Raw genomic sequence first — 24,103 nt, 5'->3', positions numbered from 1 at the left:
GGAGAATATTTGCCAGGGGAGTTTGGCCGCCTTGTAGGTTTGACTGTGCCTTTGGAGGGAAACAAACTACCTCCCTGCGGCCGGACTCCCTTGACCCATTTGATTCTCTTTTTTTGCCGAATTCTACGATCCGTATTCCCGTACAGAAAGGTCTGGTGGATGCTAGCTACTCTCCAAGCAGACAAAAAAAAAACGAGCTCGAGGCATATATAAAACGGTGACGATCGTCCCCCACCAACCTCTGCTTGGAGAGTAGATGCTAGCCTGTCCGGTACCAGACTGCTGCCAAGACATGCTATGAAGAAAATCAAGATCAAGGGTTTATTTTACCTTTCCATTGGGAATTAGCCACCAGTTTATATCAAAATCAAGTTGTTGACGTCTATGAAAGGGCTACATATATCCATCGAGTCATGGAGATACTGCTTCTAGCGTGATCAAAACACAGATAATGTGACAGAATAATCATATTGACAGATTGTTTTCTTCTCTCTTTAAAGGTCGATCATTGGAGCAGAAATCAACGAGGAAAATATATAGGTCGATCATTGGAGAAATAATCAACGAGGAAAATGTCTGACAACATGACCAGCTTGGCAGGCAAGTTGCAGGACTTGGAGCTGTGCCTCATGAGTCACCATAGTCCCGACGTCGGGTATGGGCGGGCACTGAGAGAAGCCGTTCTTTCCATGGATCTCTTCATGGAGTTAGAAGTCATAAAAAGTCTTGGAGACCTGCATCTTCAGAAAGGCAAGCAGGGAAAGGATTCAGCAGAGTTTGACACGGCTGCTGCCCTGTATGCTGCTGCCTTTCTGCGCTGCAAAGATCCAGGTATGGGAGAAACACTTAGTCATCGAATTGACTACATGGAGAAACTTTGCAGACAGCTGCTGCAGGGGTACAGTCCACAGTATCAGTGGTTGTCACCAGACTGCTGGGGTACTGCTGACAGTAATGTCTTAAGGGTGGCAGAAACTTGCAAGAAATTAGACAAAAGGGTGGGTAAACTCTGGCAATCTGTTGAGGAGTCCTACACAGAAACATTAGTGACTGCAATCGGCAAGGGTGATACGTTTTTAGAGGTTGAGGTTCTCAAATCTCTAGGAGATTTCTACCTTGAGAAAGGCAGGAAAACCTCCAAACTATCCCAGTTCTCCGAGGCGTCTGCCATGTACGGCAAGGCCCTGGTCAGATGTGAGGATCCGGAGACGAAACAAACTCTGCACCATCGTGTCCTGTACATGGTGAAGATCTGGGGAGCAGTGAGAGCTAGAAGGGTGAGTGGGTTTGCTTAATAATATATATTAATAATTTGATGACTGACACTGCCCACAACATGCAAAGACTTTTCTCACGACTACAGTGGCCATCCAACAGTATGTGACCCGGGCCAGAACTTTAAGTACATGTGTATTTACAGAAAAGCAGTGAAGAACATTTCACCAAGTCAATTGAAGAAATCAATATTAAGTTGCTATTATATTAATTCAACAAGCGTAGGGAGATAGGGCTAATGTAGACGGTACCAACAATCTTTGCGCCTTGCAACGAGTGTACAATGAACACTGCAGTCACGATATTTGTACCTAAGATTATAACAATGGAAAAGGTACGATTTCTTTGATATTTCAGCAATCATCATCAAACAAATCAAGAAAAAGAGGAAGAGGAAGAAGATCACCCACGAGGCATCAGTTTGGGAACATCAAAAGACCTGATGTTACTCAGGGCAGCCATCCACGTCCAGACAATGAAAGGTAGAGAAGCCCTGATGGTCAACGTTGATTTAAGAAAAAAAAGCTGCATCTGCCTGTGTGTGTGTGTGTGTGTGTGTGTGTGTGTGTGTGTGTGTGTTGAAGCATTTATCGAGGTACTGACTATAATAGTTTGACTACCAAGCAACACAGGGGGTTGTAAACTGTGGTAAAATAGTGGTTTTTAATCTTTGACTTGCAGGTACAATACACACTAACTGTGCACTTGAAGTAACTTACATTTAATTATCAAATGAAAAAAAATGTTCTGGTTGACAGATCATATGAATGTAATGCTTTTGTTACAGCTCATACAAAGAACACCTACAGGAGGGCTGCAGGGCCCTGCAGACAGAAGACCTGGACACGGCAGAACAACACTTCGCAGCTGCTCTCAAGTCTGTACATGTCAAATGTGAGTCTTAGAAATCTTATCAAATGTCTCTTGTGGTAATATGGCCCATCTTATAATTGTGCTAAAGCTTTGCAAAATTAATTATGCAATTCGCATCAATCTTGTTGCCATAGAGTGCTTTTGTTAACGCAGTATCATCGTCAAACTCTCAAAGTGTGTCTGCATCAAAAGCAGAACATATTTCAACGATCACAGATTGAAATTGATAACCATTGTGAGTTGTATTCTCTTACTACAGTTTCAAAATATGACCGACACATCAAAGAAGCAGAGCCCCTCTACAAGTTAGGCGACGTCTACCTGAAGAGAGGAATCCAGTCTAAAGACGGGGGAGACTTCACCAAGGCTGCAGCACTCTGTAATGCAGCACTGGTAAGATCTGGGAGGGAAGACATTAAGGAAGCTATACAGGAAATAAGTCGATCATTTCTTAAGCATGTTCTGAATATTGAACAAAATGTAGACATTGGTGATGCAGAGAATCACAGGTTGAAGTTAGATGAACAGAGAGATTTTGTAAAAGAAGAGATCAAAAGAATTGAGCAAGAGGTAGATCCTTACAGTCTTGCTGATGACGACCCAAAGATAAGGGAAGTAGAGAAAAGGAGAGCAGATGAAATCAGGGTATTGTTTGACACGATTGTCGATCAGCGAAAAATGTTCATAGCTGGCCTTGTAGATGAATGTATGGAGGTGATGGGCCCCCCTCCCTGTAAGTACGCCATGATAGGCATGGGTTCACAAGCCACAGGATTGGTAACACCATACTCTGATCTGGAGTTTGCCATTTTAGTTGAAGAGGAAAAAGAAAGCAATGTCAGGTATTTCCGTAACCTCACTCATTATCTGCATCTCAAAGTCATCAATTTGGGTGAAACCATTCTCCCAGCCATGGGGATTAAGTCGCTCAATGATTTGTACTCAAAAGATCCACTGGACAACTGGTTCTATGATTCTGTAACACCGCGCGGGTTTGCGTTTGATGGCTCCATGCCACACGCCTGCAAGACTCCTCTAGGTAGAGGAAGAAACAGCACATCTACAAGTGAACTCATTCGCACACCAGGGGAGATGACCAAAGTTTTAGAAGAAGACCTTACCTTTCATTTGAAGAAAGGATACCACCTTGCTAGCATATTGGGGAATGTATGTTTAATCACAGGAGAACAGGAGTTGGTTGATGTATATATCGCTCTATGGACTCAGCAACTGCAAGAAAATCACCGTGGGACGATTCCTTTACTAGTACAAACAGATCTTAGTGAAAATGCACCTATCTTTAAAATAGAAGTTAAAACTGACACGTTGATGAATGTAAAAAGGGAAATGTATCGATTTTCAAGTCTTGCAGTGTCTTGTTTGGCGCTACTTCATAACATACAACCGACCACAATCTGGAAGACTATTGAGAACCTCAACAAGACTGGCGCCATCAGTTGTGAGAACGCACACCACTTAATGGTGATGGTGAGCATCTCAGCAGAACTGAGGCTGCGGACATACATGAGTAATGGAGGCCAGTTGGAAGGCATGTCAGTCTTGTCATCAGTGTCGACAGATACAGACATAGTGGAGACATTAAAGAAAGTGTTTTACTATTCAAATTCCAAACAGCTCATGAGATACTATTACACAGAAAGGCCAACAAAGCACTTAATTTCACAGCTTGCCATTGGTCATTCAACAGAGGAACCATCAATTCTATTTGATGACTCTTTCCGCGTAAAAGCAGTGTTGTACAAAAGTCTGTGTGATTATGAAAACTATAAGACATGTGCAGAACAAGCGCTACGGAGTGATAGATCTAGATATGGTGAAGGGAATCCACATTCAGACATTGCTGCGTCTCTTAACAACCTTGGTCATGCCTGGTACAAACTTGGTGATCTTAGAAAAGCCGCCAATTATTATAAACAGTCACTAAAGATGGAGCAGAGTATATATGGGCAGAACACCCAACATCCTGACATTGCAGGATCACTTAACAACTTGGGTGTGGCCTGTAGCAAACTCCGTGATTACAAAAAGGCCGTCAGTTATCTTGAACAGTCACTACGGATGGTGAAGACTATCTATGGCGAGAACGCCGAACATCCAGACATTGCCAGATCACTTAACAACTTGGGCGAGGCCTGTAGCGACCTTGGTGATTACAGAAAGGCCGTCAGCTATTATGAACAGTCACTACAGATGATGCAGAGTATCTATGGCGAGAATACCGAACATCCTGACATTGCCACATCCCTTAACAACTTGGGCAATGCCTGTATGGGACTTGGAGATCACAAAAACGCCATCAGGTATTATGAACAGTCACTACAGATGCAGCAGAGTATCTATGGAAAGAACACCAAACATCCTGATATTGCTGGATCACTTAACAACCTGGGCGTGGCCTGTAGCGGTCTCGGTGATTATAGAAAAGCCATCAGCAATTTTGAACAGTCCCTTCAGATGAGGGGGAGTATCTATGGGGAGAACACAGAACATCCGGACATTGCCCACTCACTTAATAACTTGGGCATGGCCTGTAACAACCTTGGGGACTACAGAAAGGCCGTCAGCTATTTTGAACAGTCACTACAAATGAGGCAGAGTATCTATGGGGAGAGCAATGCACATCCTGACATTGCCGACTCACTTAATAACTTGGGCACGGCCTGTAACAACCTTGGGGACTACAGAAAGGCCGTCAGCTATTATGAACAGTCCCTACAGATAAGACAGAGTATCTATGGGAAGAACACCGAACATCCTGACATTTCGAACTCACTTTACAACTTAGGAGCAGCCTATGGCAATCTCGGTGATTACAGAAAAGCCATTATCTATCTTGAACAGTCACTACAGATGATACAGAGCATCTATGGGGAGAGGTATGCAGATCCTCAATTTGTAATGTCACTTAACAACTTGGCTGTTACTTTGGACACCCTTGGTGATCACAGAAAGGCTGACAACTATCGTGATCAGGCAAGGAGAATGAGACAGATTATCCAAGAACGAAAAAAAGTACAATCTCACACTGGCTGATTCTGGTGAAACCTAAGAATATTTCAAAGACCATGAAAAGGCAATTGTTGGTCTAAACCAACGATGCATTTTTTGAAACTGAAATGAGTGATAGATCGCCCTCCTCTAGATCAAAATATGGTGCCAATATCCGATATATATATACCCCACATGGTACCGCATGTTATCAGATACAGTTGTCTATGTGTGTGTGGCATATTGAGGCATTTTTATGCCATTTCTTACTGCATCATGACAATTGTATTTCCATCAAACTGCTCTTAAGAGCAATTTTTGTACATATACATATAGTAGTAAAATTTTGATCATGATGACTTAATACATGGTTGTGGTTTAGTGCTTCAATTATAGAGACAACTGTTGAGTATATCATATACATTGTACGTCAATGAGTGAGTTGTTTGGTACTGTAACTGAAAAATGCTACATAGAGGAACAGCATGTATATTATGTTTTACAAAGATATGTTACCATTATGTAGACATTTTTGTGCATTATCAAGAAGTTTGTTTGCATGAATGGCTGATATACTGTTACAGTAGTATTGGTACTAGTTTCTCCTGTAAGCTTTAGAATAAGATACATGTATATGGAGCATACCTATAGGGGTAGGTAGGCTTTTCCCAGCTTCTGAAATGTTATACATACAAAAAATTATACACCCAATTGAATCTAGCGATAGCAAGGAAATACAAGTCTGGAAATAATTAATTCTTGAGATTTTGTTTGTTCTGTATCTGAATGTTTTATTCACTTATATACAAACAAGACACAGGCTGTACTCACTTTCCTCAACTTGTACCTTTACACACTTTAAACAGCACTTTAAGTATCTGTCATAATACTGTAACTTCTATGTAAAGATGCCCAAACACACCCTCACCATTGTCACTAATGGCACATACGGACAGAAATTTCTCAGGATCTGGTACGAAGCTGCGATACAGTTGCCTTCCAGTAGACTACTAGGAACAACTTAACACTTGAAAACGTCATATACTTTGTTGTTGGTAATATACTAGTATATGCTTCTGTCACATTTGATGATGACATCTTGACCTGTATAACCAAGAGTCGACTTGACTTATACTTTGGTATGGTTGATTTTGTACATAGAGATATTCTTCTACCGATAACTTTAATCCAGAGAACCATCGGTTACTAGAATTGTGCCTGTCATTCAATGTGGCTTCATCTGACTTCATCCACACTTTCTAAGTTGTACATAGACGCCAGAAAGGAGAGGATAAAAAATGCTGCATCGGCAGAATCATCTCTGAAACATAGATATGACGAAACGTTGTGTACTTCCTACTTGATATGGTCGGATTATGTTCTTGTTCAGGTTGTGATATGTTCATGCATGGTTGTGATCTTTTAGGTGAAACCATGTGTTTTTTTCATGTATGAATCACGTATGTAACATGCATGAACCTTGGATGATTTGATGACTTAGTCATGGATTATGTACGTTATTGTTCCTTGTTTCGTTACAACGACAAATGTATGATTTAACTGGTGTTTGAATTAACATGGCATAGCCACATTGTTTCATGCCATTCAGGACTGAATCATATGTTTAACAGCACTCTTCATTGCACAGAAACCATTTGTAGATGTTCTCATTATTGCAAGGCATGAAGACCATTCTCCCATGTTCACGGCCATTTTAGGTCGCTCATTCCAGACTGCGGTAAACTCCCAGAGGAGGAGATTCGGTCGTACTTTAGAGTGATTTTAGATGATTTTTTTGTGATTCCAGAGTCCAAAGGGTTGGTGAGAAAGTAGAGACAGAAGTAGATACGTTGTAGCACAGAAAATCAGTAGTGTATTCTTAGAGGGAAAAATGAAGAGAAAAACTTTCTGTAGGAAAAAAAGTGTTCTTTTTACAGACGACAATTATCACAATAAATTATTTGGCCGTTGGTCTACAATGTTCGTGTGGATTCTTTTTGTGTGTGTGTGTGTGTGTGAGAAAAGAACCTTTACTCAAAAATCCAAGGTCTCTCTAAAGACCTAATCGCAGGTCACAAATTCCTTGGTCTAAAAAGTGGCTCTTGGATAGGTCAGACATGGATGATACGAAAGAGAGTAGCCTCCTGTGCAGGCCTCCGGGCGGATGGGAGTTTTGATACTGCGTTTTGTAAAACTTCTAACGTTTTTGCCGGTCATCCTACAACCAGCCACCCGTGGCGGATACAAAACCTTCTCTAGGTGGCTGATTGTAAGGTGGCCGGCAAAAGAACGTGTTAAAATTTTACAAAACGCAGTATCAAAACTCTCACCCGCCCGGAGGCCTGCACAGGAGGCTAGTAAGAGAGGGTGTTAATACGACGATCCGAGTTGTCGAGATGTACTAGTGCATGAGTCGCCCTTGCAATGGGGAATCCCCGTTCCCAGACGGCCCCGCGCGGTACGACAGGTGTGACCTCACCTGGGGACTTCCGGTTTCACCTGTACTAGTTACCTGCTCCGTTCTACCAACCGATCGGTACAACATGTAGCCGTTAAAGAGTTTTCACACGACCAGCAGCATTATTTCTCACCCTCAGCAGTGCCAAGCACAAGGTGGACCGTTAAGAATCGCAGTAAGTAACCCGTCACATACGTACAGTTGTAGTGTTTATGTTAAACAGGAACGGCTTAGTAGGTACCGTACTACAACTACGTTTAACCTATTATGAATCGATGACGGTTTATAATGAATCGTGTGTTACGGTAGTGTAGTGTGTGTGTGTGTGTGTGTGTTGTGTGTGTGCCTGTGTGTGCGTGTGTGTGTGTGTGTGTGTGTGTGTGTTGTGTGTGCCTGTGTGTGCGTGTGTGTGTGTTTGTGTGTGTGTTGTGTGTGTGCCTGTGTGTGCGTGTGTGTGTTTTTGTGTGTGTGTGTGTGTGGAGGAGTAGGAATGGAAACTGTGTATTCAGGTCCGGTATGACGCACCAGGTCCGAAACTGTTACGTCATCAGGGGACTTTCACTCGTCATGGAATTCCCCTTCCAGGGAATCATCTGATGACGTACCAGACTGCTGCCAGGACTTCCCACAAATATGATCAAGATCAAGGGTTGATTTTACCTCTCCCTTGGAAATTAGCCACCAATTTATATCAAAATCAAATTGTTGAGGTCTATGAAAGGGCTACATATATCTATCGAGTCATGGAGATACTGCTTCTAGCGTGATCAAAGCACAGATATTGTGACAAAATAACCATATTGACAGATAGTTTTCTTCTCTCTATATAGGTCGATCGTTGGAGAAAAAAATCAAGGAGGAAAATGCCTGAAAGTATGACCAGCCTGGCAGACAAGTTGCAGGACTTGGAGTTGTGCCTCAAGAGTCAGCATAGTCACAAAGTCGGCTATGCGCGGGCACTGAGAGAAGCCATTCTTTCCATGGATCTCTTCATGGAGTTAGAAGTCCTAAAAAGTCTGGGAGACCTGCATCTTCAGAAAGGCACGCAAAGAAAGGATTCGGCAGAGTTTGACAAGGCTGCTGCCCTGTATGCTGCTGCCTTACTGCGCTGCAAAGATCCAGGCATGGGAGAAACGCTGGAACATCGTATCGGCTACATGGAGAAACTCTCCAGACAACTACTGCAGGGGTACAGTCCACAGTATCAGTGGTTGTCACCAGACTACTGGGGCACTGCTGACAGTAATGTCTTAAGGGTGTCAGAAACTTTCAACAAACGAACCAGAGGAGTAGGTAAACTCTGGCAATCTTTTGAGGAGTCCTACACAGAAACATTAGTGACTGCAATCGGCAAGGGTGACGTGTTCTTGGAGGTTGAGGTTCTCAAATCTCTAGGAGATTTCTACCTTGAGAAAGGCAGGAAAACCTCCAAACTATCCCAGTTCTCCAAGGCGGCTGCCATGTACGGCAAGGCCCTGGTCAGATGTGAGGATCCGCAGATGAAACAGACTCTGCAGCATCGTGTCTTGTACATGGTGAAGATCTGGGGAGTAGTGAGAGCTAGAAGGGTGAGTAATTTTGCTTGATTTGATGACTGACACTGCCCACAATATACAAAGACTTTTCTCGCGACTACAGGCTATCCAATAGTATGTGACTTGAGCCGGAACACTCATTAAGTACCTTTGCGCCTTGCAACGAGTGTACAATGAACACTGCAGTGTATTTGTACCTAAGATTATGACAATGGTAAAAGTACAATTCCTTAACATTTCAGCAAACATCATCAAACAAATCAAGAAAAGGAGGAAGAGGAAGAAGATCACCCACACGGCATGAGTTTCGGAAAATCAAAAGACAAAGACGTGATGTTACTCCGGGCAACCATCCAAGTCCAGACGCACACGTTGAAAGGTAGGGGAGGTCAACGTTGATTTAAGAAAAAGCTGCATCTAACTGCCTGCCTGTATAGTGTATATAAGCATTTATTGAGGTACTGTCTATAATATTTTGACTACCAACACAGAGGGTTTGTAAAGTGGTAAAAGAGCGGTTTTTACTCTTTGGCTTGCAGGTACAGAATTTAACTGCACACTTGAAGAAGTAATTTACTTTTAATTATCAAATGAAAAAAAAAATGTTTTGGTTGACAGATGATATGTATGTCATCCTTTTGTTGCAGCTCATACCAAGACCACCTACGTGAGGGCTGCATGGCCCTGCAGACAGGAGAACTGGACACGGCAGAACAACACTTCGCAGCTGCACTTAAATCTGTACATGTCAAATGTGAGTCTCAGATCTTAAGGGTTAATCTAAAGGATTCAAGTCTCTCGTAGTAAAACGGCCTGGTATTAACTTAACTAACGTTTTTCACACTTATTAAATGCAATGCTAATTCTTATTGCTGTAGGGGTAGTTAGGCGGACATGTGGTTTATGATGATACGAATGTAATCACCGAAATGTCAATAGGTGTTTTCATCAAAAGATACAATATATTACAACCAGAAAGGTAACATTTGAAAAGCAAATGCATAATGTTTACCTTCGCATATGGTCTGCTCTGTTAATTCCTACTTGAATACATTCACATATAAGGTGAAAGGAGTCTTAATCCCTCCTACTATGAAATTGCAACATTATGTAACCCAAAACCCTTACCATGGTAACAGAGGTCTACTTCAGGTCGTTGACCAGGTCAGTGTTTGGAACGGAAGAAGAGGAAACAGAGCAAAAACAATTTGTTTTCTTTCGCTAAACGTAACTATCACAAGCAAACGTTAGAATACTTAAAATCATCCAACAGTGAAAGAGAACATTGAAATTGATAGCCGTTCTGAATTTTGTTCTCGACAGATTCAAAGTCTGAGCAACACATCAAAGAAGCAGAGCCCCTCTACAAGTTAGGCGACGTCTACCTGAAGAAAGGAATCCAGTCTAAAGACGGAGGAGACTTCACCAAGGCTGCAGCACTCTGTTATGCAGCACTGGTAAGATGTAGGAAGGAAGACATTAAGGCAGCTATCCAGGAAATAAGTCGATCATTTCTTAAGCATGTTCTGAATATTGAACAAAATGTAGACATTGGTGATGCAGAGGATCATAGGTTGAAGTTAGAGGAACAGAGAGACGTTGTAAAAGAAGAGATCAAAAGAATTCAGCAAGAGGTAGATCCTTACAGTCTTGCCGATGACGACCCAAAGATAAGGGAAGTAGAGAAAAGGAGGGCAGATGAAATCAAGGCATTGTTTGACACGATTGCCCTCCAGCGAAAAATGTTCGTAGCTGGCCTTGTAGATGAATGTATGAAAGTAATGGGCCCCCCTCCCTGTAAGTACGCCATGATAGGCCTGGGTTCACAAGCCACAGGATTGGTAACACCATACTCTGATCTAGAGTTTGCCATTTTAGTTGAAGAGGAAAAAGAAAGCAATGTCAGGTATTTCCGAAACCTCACTCATTATCTGCATCTCAAAGTTATCAATTTGGGTGAAACCATTCTCCCAGCCATGGGGATTAAGTCGCTTAATGATTTCTACTCAAAAGACCCTGTAGACAACTGGTTCTATGACTCTGTAACACCACGTGGGTTTGCGTTTGATGGCTCCATGCCACACGCCTGCAAGACTCCTCTAGGCAGAGGAAGAAACGAAACATCGACAAGTGAGCTCATTCGCGCACCAAGGGAGATGACCAAAGTTCTAGAAAAAGACTTTACTTTTCATTTAAAGAAAGGATACCACCTTGCTAGCATATTGGGGAATGTGTGTTTAATCACAGGAGAACAGGAGCTGGTTGATGTATATATCGCTCTATGGACTCAGAAACTGCAAGAAAATCACGGAGGGATAATACCTTTCTTCTTAGCCCTAATTGATCTAAGGGAAAACGCAACAATGTTTGAGAACTATGTGAAACCCGGTAGGTTAATGGATGTCAAGAAGGAAATGTATCGATTTTCAAGTCTTGCAGTGTCTTGTTTGGCGCTACTCCGTAACATACAACCGACCACAATCTGGGAGACTATTGAGAACCTCAACAAGACTGGCGCCATCAGTTGTGAGAACGCACACCACTTGATGGTGATGGTGAGCATCTCAGCAGAACTGAGGCTGAGGACATACATGAGTAATGGAGGCCAGGTGGAAATCATGTCAGCCTTGTCATCAATGTCGACAGACACAGACATTGGGAAGACATTAAAGAAAGTGTTTTACTTTTCAAATGCAAAACAACTCATGAGATACTATTACACAGAAAGGCCAACAAAACACTTTATTTCACAGCTTGTCAACGGTCATTCAACAGAGGAATCATCAATTCTATTTGACGACTCTTCCAGCGTAAAAGCAGAGGTGTACAGAAGTCTGTGTGATTATGAAAACTTTAAGACATGTGCAGAACAGGCACTACAGAGTGATATATCTAGATATGGTGAAGGGAATCCACATTTAGACATTGCTGCGTCTCTTACCAACCTTGGAGAGGCCTGGGACAGTCTTGGTGATAAAAGAAAAGCCGCCAGTTATTATAAACAGTCACTAAAGATGAAGCAGAGTATCTATGGGGAGAACACTGACCAAATTGACATTGCCTACTCACTTCTCAACTTGGGCGCGGCCTGTAGTAAACTCGGTGATCACAGAAAGGCCGTCAGTTATTTTGAACAGTCACTACAGATGATGAAGAATAAATATGGGGAGAACACCGAACATCCTGACATTGCCGACACACTTAGTGACTTGGGCGAGGCCTGTAGGGAACTTGGTGATTACAGAGAGGCCGTTAGCTATCATGAACAGTCACTACTGATGTGGCAGAGTATCTATGGGGAGAACACCGAACACCCTGACATCGCCACAACACTTAACAACTTGGGCAGTGCCTGTAGTGAACTCGGCGATTACAGAAATGCCGTCAGCTATTATGAAAAGTCACTAAAGATGAAGTGGGGTATCTATGGGGAGAACACCGAACATCCTGTCATTGCCACATCACTTGGTAACTTGGGCACGGCCTGTATGGGACTTTGTGATTACAAAAAGGCTGTCAGCTATCATGAACAGTCACTACAGATGAGGTGGAATATCTATGGAGAGAACACCGAACATCCTGACATTGCCGCATCACTTAACAACTTGGGCGCGGCCTGTAGCGAACTCGGTGATTACAGAAAGGCCGTCAGCTATTATGAACAGTCACTACAGATGAGGTGGAGTATCTATGGGGAGAACACCGAACATCCTGACATTGCCGCATCACTTAACAACTTGGGCGCGGCCTGTAGCGAACTCGGTGATTACAGAAAGGCCGTCAGCTATTATGAACAGTCACTACAGATGAGGTGGAATATCTATGGGAAGAACACCGAACATCCTGACATTGCCGACTCACTTAATAACTTGGGCGCGGCCTTTAGCGAACTTAGTGATTACAAAAAGGCCTTCAGCTACTATGAACAGTCACTGCAGATGAGGCGGAGTATCTATGGGGAGAACACCGAACATCCGGACATTGCCCACTCACTTAATAACTTGGGCATGGCTTGTAGCAACCTTGGAGATCACAAAAACGCCATCAGCTATTTTGAACAGTCACTACAGATGAAGCAGAGTATCTATGGGGAGAGCAATGCACATCCTGACATTGTAATGTCATTAAACAACTTGGCTGTTACTTGGGGCTACCTTGGTGATCACAGAAAGGCTGACACCTATCGTGATCAGGCAAAGAGGATGAGGCAGATTATCTCAGAAAGAAATAAAGCACAATCTGACACTGTTGGAACCTAACGATATTCCAATGACCATGAAAAGGCAATTGCCCAAACAGACACTGCATTTTGAATTGACAATGATACTGAGCCCGGAAACAACAGACATATAATAATTCAATCATATGTACAATTGTTCACTCAAAAAGGTTTACACTTGTCGAAATGTGTGCAACTGCCTACGGAAAACAATTCGTTTTCAAAACATTATGATCTTACTTTTACATCTTATTGTTTTTATTGAGCATTTATTGATCCGTTAGTTGCTGCTTTTACTTGTTGTTTTGTTATTATTATATATCATTATTTTACCATTGTATTTTTTAACGGTGTCGCTCAATGCAAGGCCAATTATTTTTGGCCACTTCTAGGCATAGAGCTAGAGGTACTTAAGTGAGTATAATGTAGCTATGTCAGGAGATGGCGGTGGACCTTTGTTTTGAAGATTTGTGGATTGTAGTCGGACGGAAAGCAACTGTTTGGAAGAGAGTTCCATAATTTTGCAGTCCGGGGAAAGAAGCTGTTGTTTGTAAAATGACTTGGAGACAGGTTGTATATACCTTTCTTTCCTGCTGGAGTTGCCCACCAATGCGTCTTGTTTCTATGTTGCCCAATAAAGATAATGATAGTGATAAATACACCCTCTCTATATCCACTGAGATGAGAATATGGTGCCAACATCTTGTTATACCCTACATGTTATCAGATGTGTGTATGGCATATATATAGTGAAAGATCATGCGATGGTCCCTGTGTCTTGGCGTGTATTTCCATTAATCGGTTGTCAAGTGAGCGATTCTTGTAAACTTTACTTTATTGTAATCTTTACAGTAAAGACTACAATTGTTTATCATAGCTTCATACATTGTTGTGAACCCGTCTCTCTATTATAGAGATAACTGTTGAGTATATCACATACATTTATATTGCGTGTATAGATCTACATATACTGCATATGTGAATGATGAGGGAGCTGCTTGTAAGTGCTGTAACTGGAAAATGTTAGATAGTAGAACAACAGATAAGTATAATTATGAAGACATTTATGTGTATTAGTAAATAGTGTGTTTACATGAATGGATGAGATGGTAATTTTAGGTTATAGCTTTGTTATAGAGGAGTATAAATATAACGTCCATCGGTTACTAGAATTTTGCCTGCCATTCAATTTGTACATACACACCAAAAAGGAGAGAAAAAATGCTGCATCGGCAGAATCATCTCTGAAACATAGATATGACGAAACGTTGTGTACTTCCTACTTGATATGGTTGGATTATGTTCTTGTTAAGGTTGTGATATGTTCATGCATGGTTGTGATCTTTTAGCTGAAACCATGTCCTTTTTTCATGTATGAACCACGTATGTAACATGCATGAACCTTGGATATGATGACTTAGTCATTGATTATGTACGTTATTGTTCCGTTTCGTTACAACGACAAATGTATGGTTTAACTGGTGTTTGAATTAACATGGCATAGCCACATTGTTTCATGCCATTCAGGACTGAATCGTATGTTTAACAGCACTCTTCATTGCACAGAAACCATTTGTAGATGTTCTCATTATGAAGACCATTCTCCCATGTTCACGGCCATTTTAGGCCGCTCATTCCAGATTGCGGTAAACTCCCAGAGGAGGAGATTCGGTCGTACTTTAGAGTGATTTTAGATGATTTGCCTCCTGAAATGTCCTGATTTTTTTGTGATTCCAGAGTCCAAAGGGTTGGTGAGAAAGTAGAGACAGAAGTAGATACGTTGTAGCACAGAAAATCAGTAGTGTATTCTTAGAGGGAAAAATGAAGAGAGAAACTTTCTGTAGGAAAAAAGTGTTCTTTTTACAGACGGCAATTATCACAATAAATTATTTGGCCGTTGGTCTACAAAGTTCTTGTGTGGATTCTTTTTTTTTTTTGGTGTGTGAGAAAAGAACCTTTACTCAAATATCCAATGTCTTTCTAAAGACCTAATCACATTTCACATTCCTTGGTCTAAAAAGTGGCTCTTGGATTGGTCAGGTGGGAATGAACGAGAGAGAGTAGCCTCCTGTCTAGGCCTACGGGCGGGTGGGAGTTTTGATACTGCGTTTTGTAGAAATTCTAACGCGTTTTTTGCCGGACATCCTACAACCAGCCGCCCGTGGCAGGTACAAAACCTTTTCTAGGTGGCTGATTGTAAGGTGGCCGGCAAAAGAACGTGTTAAAATTCTACAAAACGCAGTATCAAAACTCTCACCCGCCCGGAGGCCTGCACAGGAGGCTAGTAATGGAGGGTGTTAATACGACGATCCGGGTTGTCGAGATGCATGAGTCGCCCTTGCAATGGGGAATCCCCGTTCCCAGACGGCCCCGCGCGGTACTACAGGTGTGACCTCACCTGGGGACTTCCACTTTCACTTGCACCAGTCGCGAGGTGGGACCGTTACTTACTCATTTGTACCTGTGCAGGTACATGTACAATTGTAGCCTCAGAGTTTCCACACGATCAACACCACTATTCACCCTCAGCAGTTCCAAGGACAAGGTGGACCGGTTAAGACTTGCAGTAAGTAACCCGTTCCATATATACAGTTGTGTTAAGTTGTACCTGTCACATGTAGCCTGATGGAAGGTGGAGAAAGGGTTTCCATCCGATCAATTAAAAAAGACCATAAGGTCATATAACGTTAACAGTACCGAGGACAACTCGATAAGACTGAAGTATATAACACATGTACAGTACATGTTTATGCTGAAACAATAACAGCTGTTAAGTACTACAACTGTGTCAATCGTATCATAAGACTGTTTTCGATACGAGGATTATGTAACAAACCCAACAACAACAACAATTTCTGAAGGCCATTGTTGAAGGGATACTTTGTGTTGGTACGTAGATCGGACAAAGAACTGTAACTACGGAAACAACTGTACGTGCTAGTGGGGTTGGTGGCATGGGAGTGGCAGGTAAGGTATGTCCGTGAATAGGTGTTTGTTTCGCATGACCGGTACGCGGTAAACAAGACTTAGGCGTAGCACAAAGGTGTCACTTAGTGTAAGTACAGGCTGCGTAAGACCAAACACTCACACCGGGAAGGACCCCTACTCCTTACAACAAGTGCGACGGAATCTTTAACATGATCAAGGCGGGTTCTCCTCAAACAAGTGGACCTCCAGATTAACGTCCTATGTCCCAGAACGTTATCCTGGCAGTTAGCGACATTAGAAAACTACGGAGGATGGCACCCAGGCTATAAGAACGTTCCATAAGATCTACGCAGTGGAGTCATTTTATGTATCCCTTGGAATTTAGCCACAGGTTGGTAATAAAACCAAGTTGAAGCGTATTGTACATATACCAATATAGTCATGTAAATCCTGGCTATCCATGAATACCATATTTCAGACATGTTCAAATTGACAAGTTGTTTATCCACTCTCTAAAGGTCCCATTGGAGCAGAAATCGAGAAGGAAAATGGCTGACAACATGACCAGCCTGGCAGACAAGTTGCAGAACTTGGAGTTGTGCCTCAAGAGTCAGCATAGTCGCGAAATCGGGTATGGTCGGGCTCTGAGAGAAGCCATTCTTTCCATGGATCTCTTCATGGAGTTAGAAGTTCTAAAAAGTCTTGGAGACCTGCATCTTCATAAAGGCAAGCTTTGTAAAGATTTGGTAGAGTTTGACAAGGCTGCTGCACTGTATGCTGCTGCCTTTCTGCGTTGCACAGATCCAGACATGGGACAAACACTTAGTCATCGAATTGACTACATGGAGAAACTCTCCAGACAACTGCTGCAGGGGTACACTCCACAGTATCAGTGGTTGTCACCAGACTACTGGGGCACTGCTGACAGTAATGTCTTAAGGGTGGCAGAAATTTGCAACAAATTAGATAGAGGAGTCGGTAGGCTCTGGCAGTCTGTTGAGGAGTCCTACACAGAAACATTAGTGACTGCAATCGGGAAGGGTGACACGTTCTTGGAGGTTGAGGTTCTCAAATCTCTAGGAGATTTCTACCTTGAGAAAGGCAAGACAACAAATGGACCATGCAAGTTATCCAAGGCGGCTGCCAGTTACGACAAGGCCCTGACCAGATGTGACGATCCGGAGACAAAACAGACTCTGCACCATCGTGTCTTGTACACGGTGAAGATCTGGGGAACAGTAAGAGCTAGAAGGGTGAGTATATTTGCTTAATTTGATGACTGACCGTCCCACAACATGTAAAGACTTTTCTCACGACTACAGGCCATCCAACACTATGTGACCCGGACCAGAACACCCACATTACAGAAAAGCAGTGAACAACATTTCACCAAGTCAATTGAGGACATCAATATTACGTTGGTAATTTGACAAGCGTAGTTGCGATGAGTCCAATGTAGACATGTAAAACGATTTGTTTGTACCTTGCAATGAGTGTACAATGAACACTGCAGTTACGATATTTGTACCTAAGATTATAACAATGGAAAAGGTACAATTTCTTTGATATTTCAGCAATCATCATCAAACAAATCAAGAAAAAGAGGAAGAAGATCACCTACGAGGCGTCAGTTTGGGAACAACAAATTTCCTGATGCTACTCAGGGCAGCCATCCACGTCAAGAGGTACTCAATGAAAGGTAGGGAAGCCCCGATGGTCAACGTTGATTTAAGAAAAAGTTACTTGTAACTGCCTGCCTGTATGTAAGCATTTATAGACTACGTTACTGTCTAGAATATTTTGACAGTGGTATCTACTTCTTGAGGTAGAGGTACTTAGATATAATTTATATGTAATCTCTTTGTTACAGCTCATACCAAGACCACCTACAGGAGGGCTGCAGGGCCCTGCAGACAGGAGACCTGGACACGGCAGAACAACACTTCGCAGCTGCACTCAAATCTGTACATTTCAAGTGTGAGTCTCAGATCTTAAGGGTTAAAAGTCTCTTAAGTATAATATGAACCATCTTATAAATGTGCTAAAGCTGTGCAAAATTAGTAATGCAATGGTCCACATCAATCTTGTTGCTATAGAGCGCATAGAGTGCAATATCATCGTTAAACTGCATCAAAAGCACAATATATTCTAAACATTGTGAATTTTATTCTCTACAGTTTCAAAATCTGACCAACACATCAAAGAAGCAGAGCCCCTCTACAAGTTAGGCGACGTCTACCTGAAGAGAGGAATCCAGTCTAAAGACGGGGGAGACTTCACCAAGGCTGCAGCACTCTGTAATGCAGCACTGGTAAGATGTAGGAGGGAAGACATTAAGGAAGCTATCCAGGAAATAAGTCGATCATTTCTTAAACATGTTCTGAATATTGATCAAAAGGTAGACGCTGGTGATGCAGAGAAACACAAGTTAAAGTTAGATGAACATAGAGACTTTGTAAAAGAAGAGATCAAAAGAATTGAGCAAGAGGTAGATCCTTACAGTCTTGCTGATGACGACCCAAAGATAAGGGAAGTAGAGAAAAGGAGGGCAGATGAAATCAGGACATTGTTTGACACGATTGTCCACCAGCGAAAAATGTTCATAGCTGGCCTTGTAGATGAATGTATGGAGTTAATGGGCCCCCCTCCCTGTAAGTACGCCATGATAGGCATGGGTTCACAAGCCACAGGATTGGTAACACCATACTCTGATCTAGAGTTTGCCATTTTAGTTGAAGAGGAAAAAGAAAGTAATGTCAGATATTTCCGCAACCTCACTCATTATCTGCATCTCAAAGTCATCAATCTGGGTGAAACCATTCTCCCAGCCATGGGGATTAAGTCGCTTAATGATTTCTATTCAAAAGACCCTGTAGACAACTGGTTCTATGACTCCGTAACACCACGCGGGTTTGCGTTTGATGGCTCCATGCCACATGCAAGCAAGACTCCTCTAGGTAGAGGAAGAAACAGCACATCTACAAGTGAACTCATTCGCACACCAAGGGAGATGACCAAAGTTTTAGAAGATGACCTTAGGTTTCATTTGAAGAAAGGATACCACCTTGCTAGCATATTGGGGAATGTGTGTTTAATCACGGGAGAACAGGAGCTGGTTGATGTGTATATCGCTCTTTGGACTCAGAAACTGCAAGAAAATCACGGAGGGGTAATTCCTTGCCTATTACATGAAGCACTAACACATCTTAGTGAAAATGTACGGATGTTTCAGAACGATGTGAAACCCGGTAGGTTGATGGATGTCAAAAAGGAAATGTATCGATTTTCAAGTCTTGCAGTGTCTTGTTTGGCGCTACTCCGTAAAATACAACCGACCACAATCTGGGAGACTATTCAGCATCTAAACAAGACTGGTACCGTCAGTTGTGAAAACACACATCACTTGATGGTGATGGTGAGCATCTCAGCAGAACTGAGGCTGCGGACATACATAAGCAATGGAGGTCAGGTGGAAAGCATGTCAGCCTTGTCACCAATATCGCCAGACACACATATTGGGGAGACATTAAAGAAAGTGTTTTACTTTTCAAATACCAAACAGCTTATGAGATACTATTGCACAGAAAGGCCAACAAAGCGTCTGATTTCACAGCTTGCCGACGGGCATTCATCAGAGGAATCATCAATTCTATTTGACGACTCTTCCAGCGTAAAAGCAGAGGTATACAGAAGTCTGTGTGATTATGAAAACTGTAAGACATATGCAGAACAGGCACTGCAGAGTTATATATCCAGATATGGTGAAGGGAATCCACATCCTTACATTGCTGGGTCACTTAACAACCTTGGTGAGGCCTGGTCCGAACTTGGTGATCACAGGAAAGCCGTCAGGTATTATAAACAGTCACTAAAGATGAAGCAGAGTATCTATGGCGAGAACACTGTCAAAATTGACATTGCAAGTTTACTTGCCAACTTGGGCGCGGCCTGTAGCGAACTCGGTGATTACAAAAACTCCGTCAGTTATCTTGAACAGTCACTACAGATGATGAAGGCTATCTATGGGGAGAACACTGAACATGGTGACATTGCCGACTCACTTAACAACTTGGGCGCGGCTTGTAGCAAACTCGGTGATTACAGAAAAGCTGTCATCTACCATGAACAGTCACTACAGATGAGGTGGAGTATCTATGGGGATAATACTGAACATCCTGACATTGCCACATCTCTTACTAATTTGGGCGTGACCTTTAGCAATCTCGGTAATTACAGAAAGGCCGTCACCTATTATGAACAGTCACTACAGATGCAGCAGAGTATTTATGGGGAGAACACCGAACATCCTGCCATTTCCTACTCACTTCACAACTTGGGCAATACCTGTAACAAACTCGGTGATTACAGAAAGGCCATCAGTTATCTTCAAGGGTCACTAAAGATGATGAAGGCCATCTATGGGGAGAATATCGAACATCCTGACATTGCCACATGTTTTAACAACTTGGGCGTGGCCTGTACCGGCCTGGGTGATTACAGAAAAGCTGTCAGCTATTTTGAACAGTCACTAGAGATGAAGCAGAGTATCTATGGGGAGAACACCGAACATCCTGTCTTTGCCGATTCACTTAAAAACTTGGGCTCGGCCTATAACGACCTTGGTGATTACAGAAAGGCCGTCAGCTATCATGAACAGTCACTAAAGATGAGGCAGAGTATATATGGAGAGAACACCGAACATCCCGACATTGCCACATGTCTTAACAACTTGGGCGTGGCCTGTACCGGCCTGGGTGATTACAGAAAAGCTGTCAGCTATTTTGAACAGTCACTAGAGATGAAGCAGAGTATCTATGGGGAGAACACCGAACATCCTGTCTTTGCCGATTCACTTAATAACTTGGGCTCGGCCTATAACGACCTTGGTGATTACAGAAAGGCCGTCAGCTATCATGAACAGTCACTAAAGATGAGGCAGAGTATCTATGGAGGGAACACCGAACATCCTGACATTGCTTACTCACTTAATAACATGAGCACGGCTTGTAGCAACCTTGGAGATCACAAAAACGCCGTCAGCTATTATGAACAGTCACTACAGATGAGGCAGAGTATCTATGTGGTGAGTAATGCACATCCTGACATTGTAACGTCACTTAACAACTTGGCTGTTACTTGGGGCAGTCTTGGTGATCACAGAAAGGCTGACAACTACCGTCATCAGGCAAGGAGAATGAGAGAAGTTATCGAAGAACGAAATAAAGCACAATTTCACACTGGCTGACTCTGGTGAAAACCAATAATATTTCAAAGACCATGAAAAGTTAATTGCCTGTCCAAAGAGACTCATTTTGAATTGAAATGACAATGGTAGTGATAAATACACCCTCCATAGATCTGCTGATATCAAAATATGGTGCCAACATCTTGTTATGGCATAGTGAAAGATTACGCAATCGTCCCTGTATCATGGTGTGTATTTCCATTAATCTGCTGTCAATGGGGCAATACTTGTTAAGATTACAATTGATCATGAGAGCTTCATATATTGTTGTGAACCCGTCTATCTATTATAGAGATAACTGTTGAGTATATCACATACATGTATATTGCGTGTGTAGATCTACATGTGCTGCATATGTCAATGAGGGAGCTGCTTGTAAGTGCTGTAACTGGAAAATGCTAGAAACTAGAACAACAGATAAGTACTATTATGAACACATTTATGTGTATTAGTAAAAAGTGTATTTACATGAATGGATGAAATTGTAGTTTTAAGTTATAGCTTTGTTATAGAGGAGTATAAATATAACGTCCATCAGTTACTAGAATTGTACCTGTCATTCAATGTGGCTTCATCTGACTTCATCCACACTTTCTCAGTTGTGCATAGACACCAGAAAGAAGAGGGGAAAATACTGCATCGGCAGAATCATCTCTGAAACATAGATATGACGAAACGTTGTTTACTTCCTACTTGATATTGTTGGATATGTTCTTGTTAAGGTTGTGATATGTTCATGCATGGTTGTGATCTTTTAGGTGAAACCGTGTACTTTTTTTCATGTATGAACCACGTATGTAACATGCATGAACCTTGGATGATACGATGACTTAGTCATTGATTATGTGTGTTATTATTCCGTTTCGTTACAACGACAAATGTATGGTTTAACTGGTGTTTGATTTACCATGGCATAGCCACATTGTTTCATGCCATTCAGGACTTAATCCTATGTTTAACAGCACTCTTCATTGCACAGAAACCATCTGTAGATGTTCTCATTACTGTAAGGCATGAAGACCATTCTCCCATGTTCACGGCCATTTTAGGTCGCTCATTCCAGATTGCGGTAAACTCCCAGTGGAGGAGAGTCGGTCGTACTTTAGTGATTTGTAGACGATTTGCCTCCTGAAATGTCCTGATTTTTTTTTGTGATTCCAAAGGGTTGGTGAGAAAGTAGAGACAGAAGTAGATACGTTGTAGTACAGAAAATCAGTAGTGTATTCTTAGAGGGAAAAATGAAGGGAAAAACTTTCTGTAGGAAAAAAAGTGTTCTTTTTACAGACGACAATTATCACAATAAATTATTTGGCCGTTGGTCTACAATGTTTGTGTGGATTTTTTTTGTGAGAAAAGAACCTTTACTCAAATGTCCAAGGTCTCTCAAAAGACCTAATCGCAGGTCACAAATTCCTTGGTCTAAAAAGTGGCTCTTGGATCGGTCAGATATGGATGATACGAAAGAGAGAGTAGCCTCCTATGCAGGCCTCCGGGCGGGTGAGAGTTTTGATACTGCGTTTTGTAGAATTTTAACGCGTTCTTTTGCCCGCCATCCTACAACAAGCCGCCCGTGGAAGGTACAAAACCTTCTCTAGGTGGCTGATTGTAAGGTGGCCGGCAAAAGAACGTGTTAAAATTCTACAAAACGCAGTATCAAAACTCCCACCCGCCCGGAGGCCTGCACAGGAGGCTAGTAATGGAGGGTGTTAATACGACGATCCGGGTTGTCGAGATGCATGAGTCGCCCTTGCAATGGGCAATCCCCGTTCCCAGACGGCCCCGCGCGGTACGATAGGTGTGACCTCACCTGGGGACTTCCGGTTTCACCTGTACTAGTTACCTGCTCCGTTCTACCAACCGGTCGGTACAATATGTAGCCGTTAAAGAGTTTTCACACGACCAGCAGCATTATTCCTCATCCCCAGCAGTGCCAAGGACAAGGTGGACCGTTAAGACTTGCAGTAAGTAAGTCACGTATGTACAGTTGCAGTGTTTATGTTAAACAGGAACGGCTTAGTACTAATAGTAGGTACCGTACTACAACTGCGTTTAACCTATTATGAATCGAAGACTGTTACCTTTATCCATATGAGGGTTTATAATGAATGTTGTGTGTTACTGTATGTGAGGGTGTGTGTGTGTGTGTGTTTGTGTGTGTGTGTGTGTTTGTGTGTGTGTATGTGTGTGTGTGTGTTTGTGTGTGTGTGTGTGTCTGTGTGTGTGTGTGTTATAAAGTAATGTTATGTTTATAATATTGTATTGTATTCGTATGCACTTGTATGTCCTTGTCGGAACAGTGGCTTTGAAAAGATGCCCTTACGTCCACCCTTTCTACCATTCCTTCCCTGTATGTGGAAAAATTGTAGTAAATAGCATAGATAAATACTGTGCTAAAAAGTAAAAGAAAAATGACTCTGCTATCATGTGATAGTATTAGTGTATTGTTAAGACGGTCACAATGGACCACAGATTAGAATGGAAAATGTGTATTCAGGTCCGGTATGACGCACCGGGTCCGAAACTGTTACGTCATCAGGGGACTTTCACTCGTCATGGAATTC

General features: G+C 42.3%; 2 protein-coding genes across 2 annotated transcripts; both read left to right on the top strand.

The window, feature by feature from the left end:
• Positions 1–572: 572 nt before the first annotated feature.
• On the top strand, positions 573–13,720 carry LOC109481318 (tetratricopeptide repeat protein 28-like). The gene is made up of 6 exons (XM_019783850.1): positions 573–1,277; positions 1,633–1,757; positions 2,063–2,169; positions 2,408–2,540; positions 3,552–5,045; positions 12,047–13,720. Exons 1-6 carry the CDS (start codon positions 573–575, stop codon positions 13,407–13,409), a joined length of 3,927 nt encoding a protein of 1,308 aa, XP_019639409.1. The 3' UTR covers positions 13,410–13,720.
• Positions 13,721–16,845: 3,125 nt separating this feature from the next.
• LOC109481317 lies at positions 16,846–21,542 on the top strand. Its single transcript, XM_019783849.1, has 5 exons — positions 16,846–17,550; positions 17,872–17,996; positions 18,168–18,274; positions 18,475–18,948; positions 19,165–21,542. Exons 1-5 carry the CDS (start codon positions 16,846–16,848, stop codon positions 21,540–21,542), a joined length of 3,789 nt encoding a protein of 1,262 aa, XP_019639408.1.
• The last annotated feature ends 2,561 nt before the right edge of the window (positions 21,543–24,103 follow it).

The sequence above is a fragment of the Branchiostoma belcheri genome, unplaced genomic scaffold, assembly GCF_001625305.1.
Source record: "Branchiostoma belcheri isolate BF01 breed outbred unplaced genomic scaffold, Haploidv18h27 scaffold55, whole genome shotgun sequence".
Classification (NCBI taxonomy): Eukaryota; Metazoa; Chordata; class Leptocardii; order Amphioxiformes; family Branchiostomatidae; genus Branchiostoma; species Branchiostoma belcheri.
This window is presented reverse-complemented; position numbering and strand designations above follow the sequence as displayed.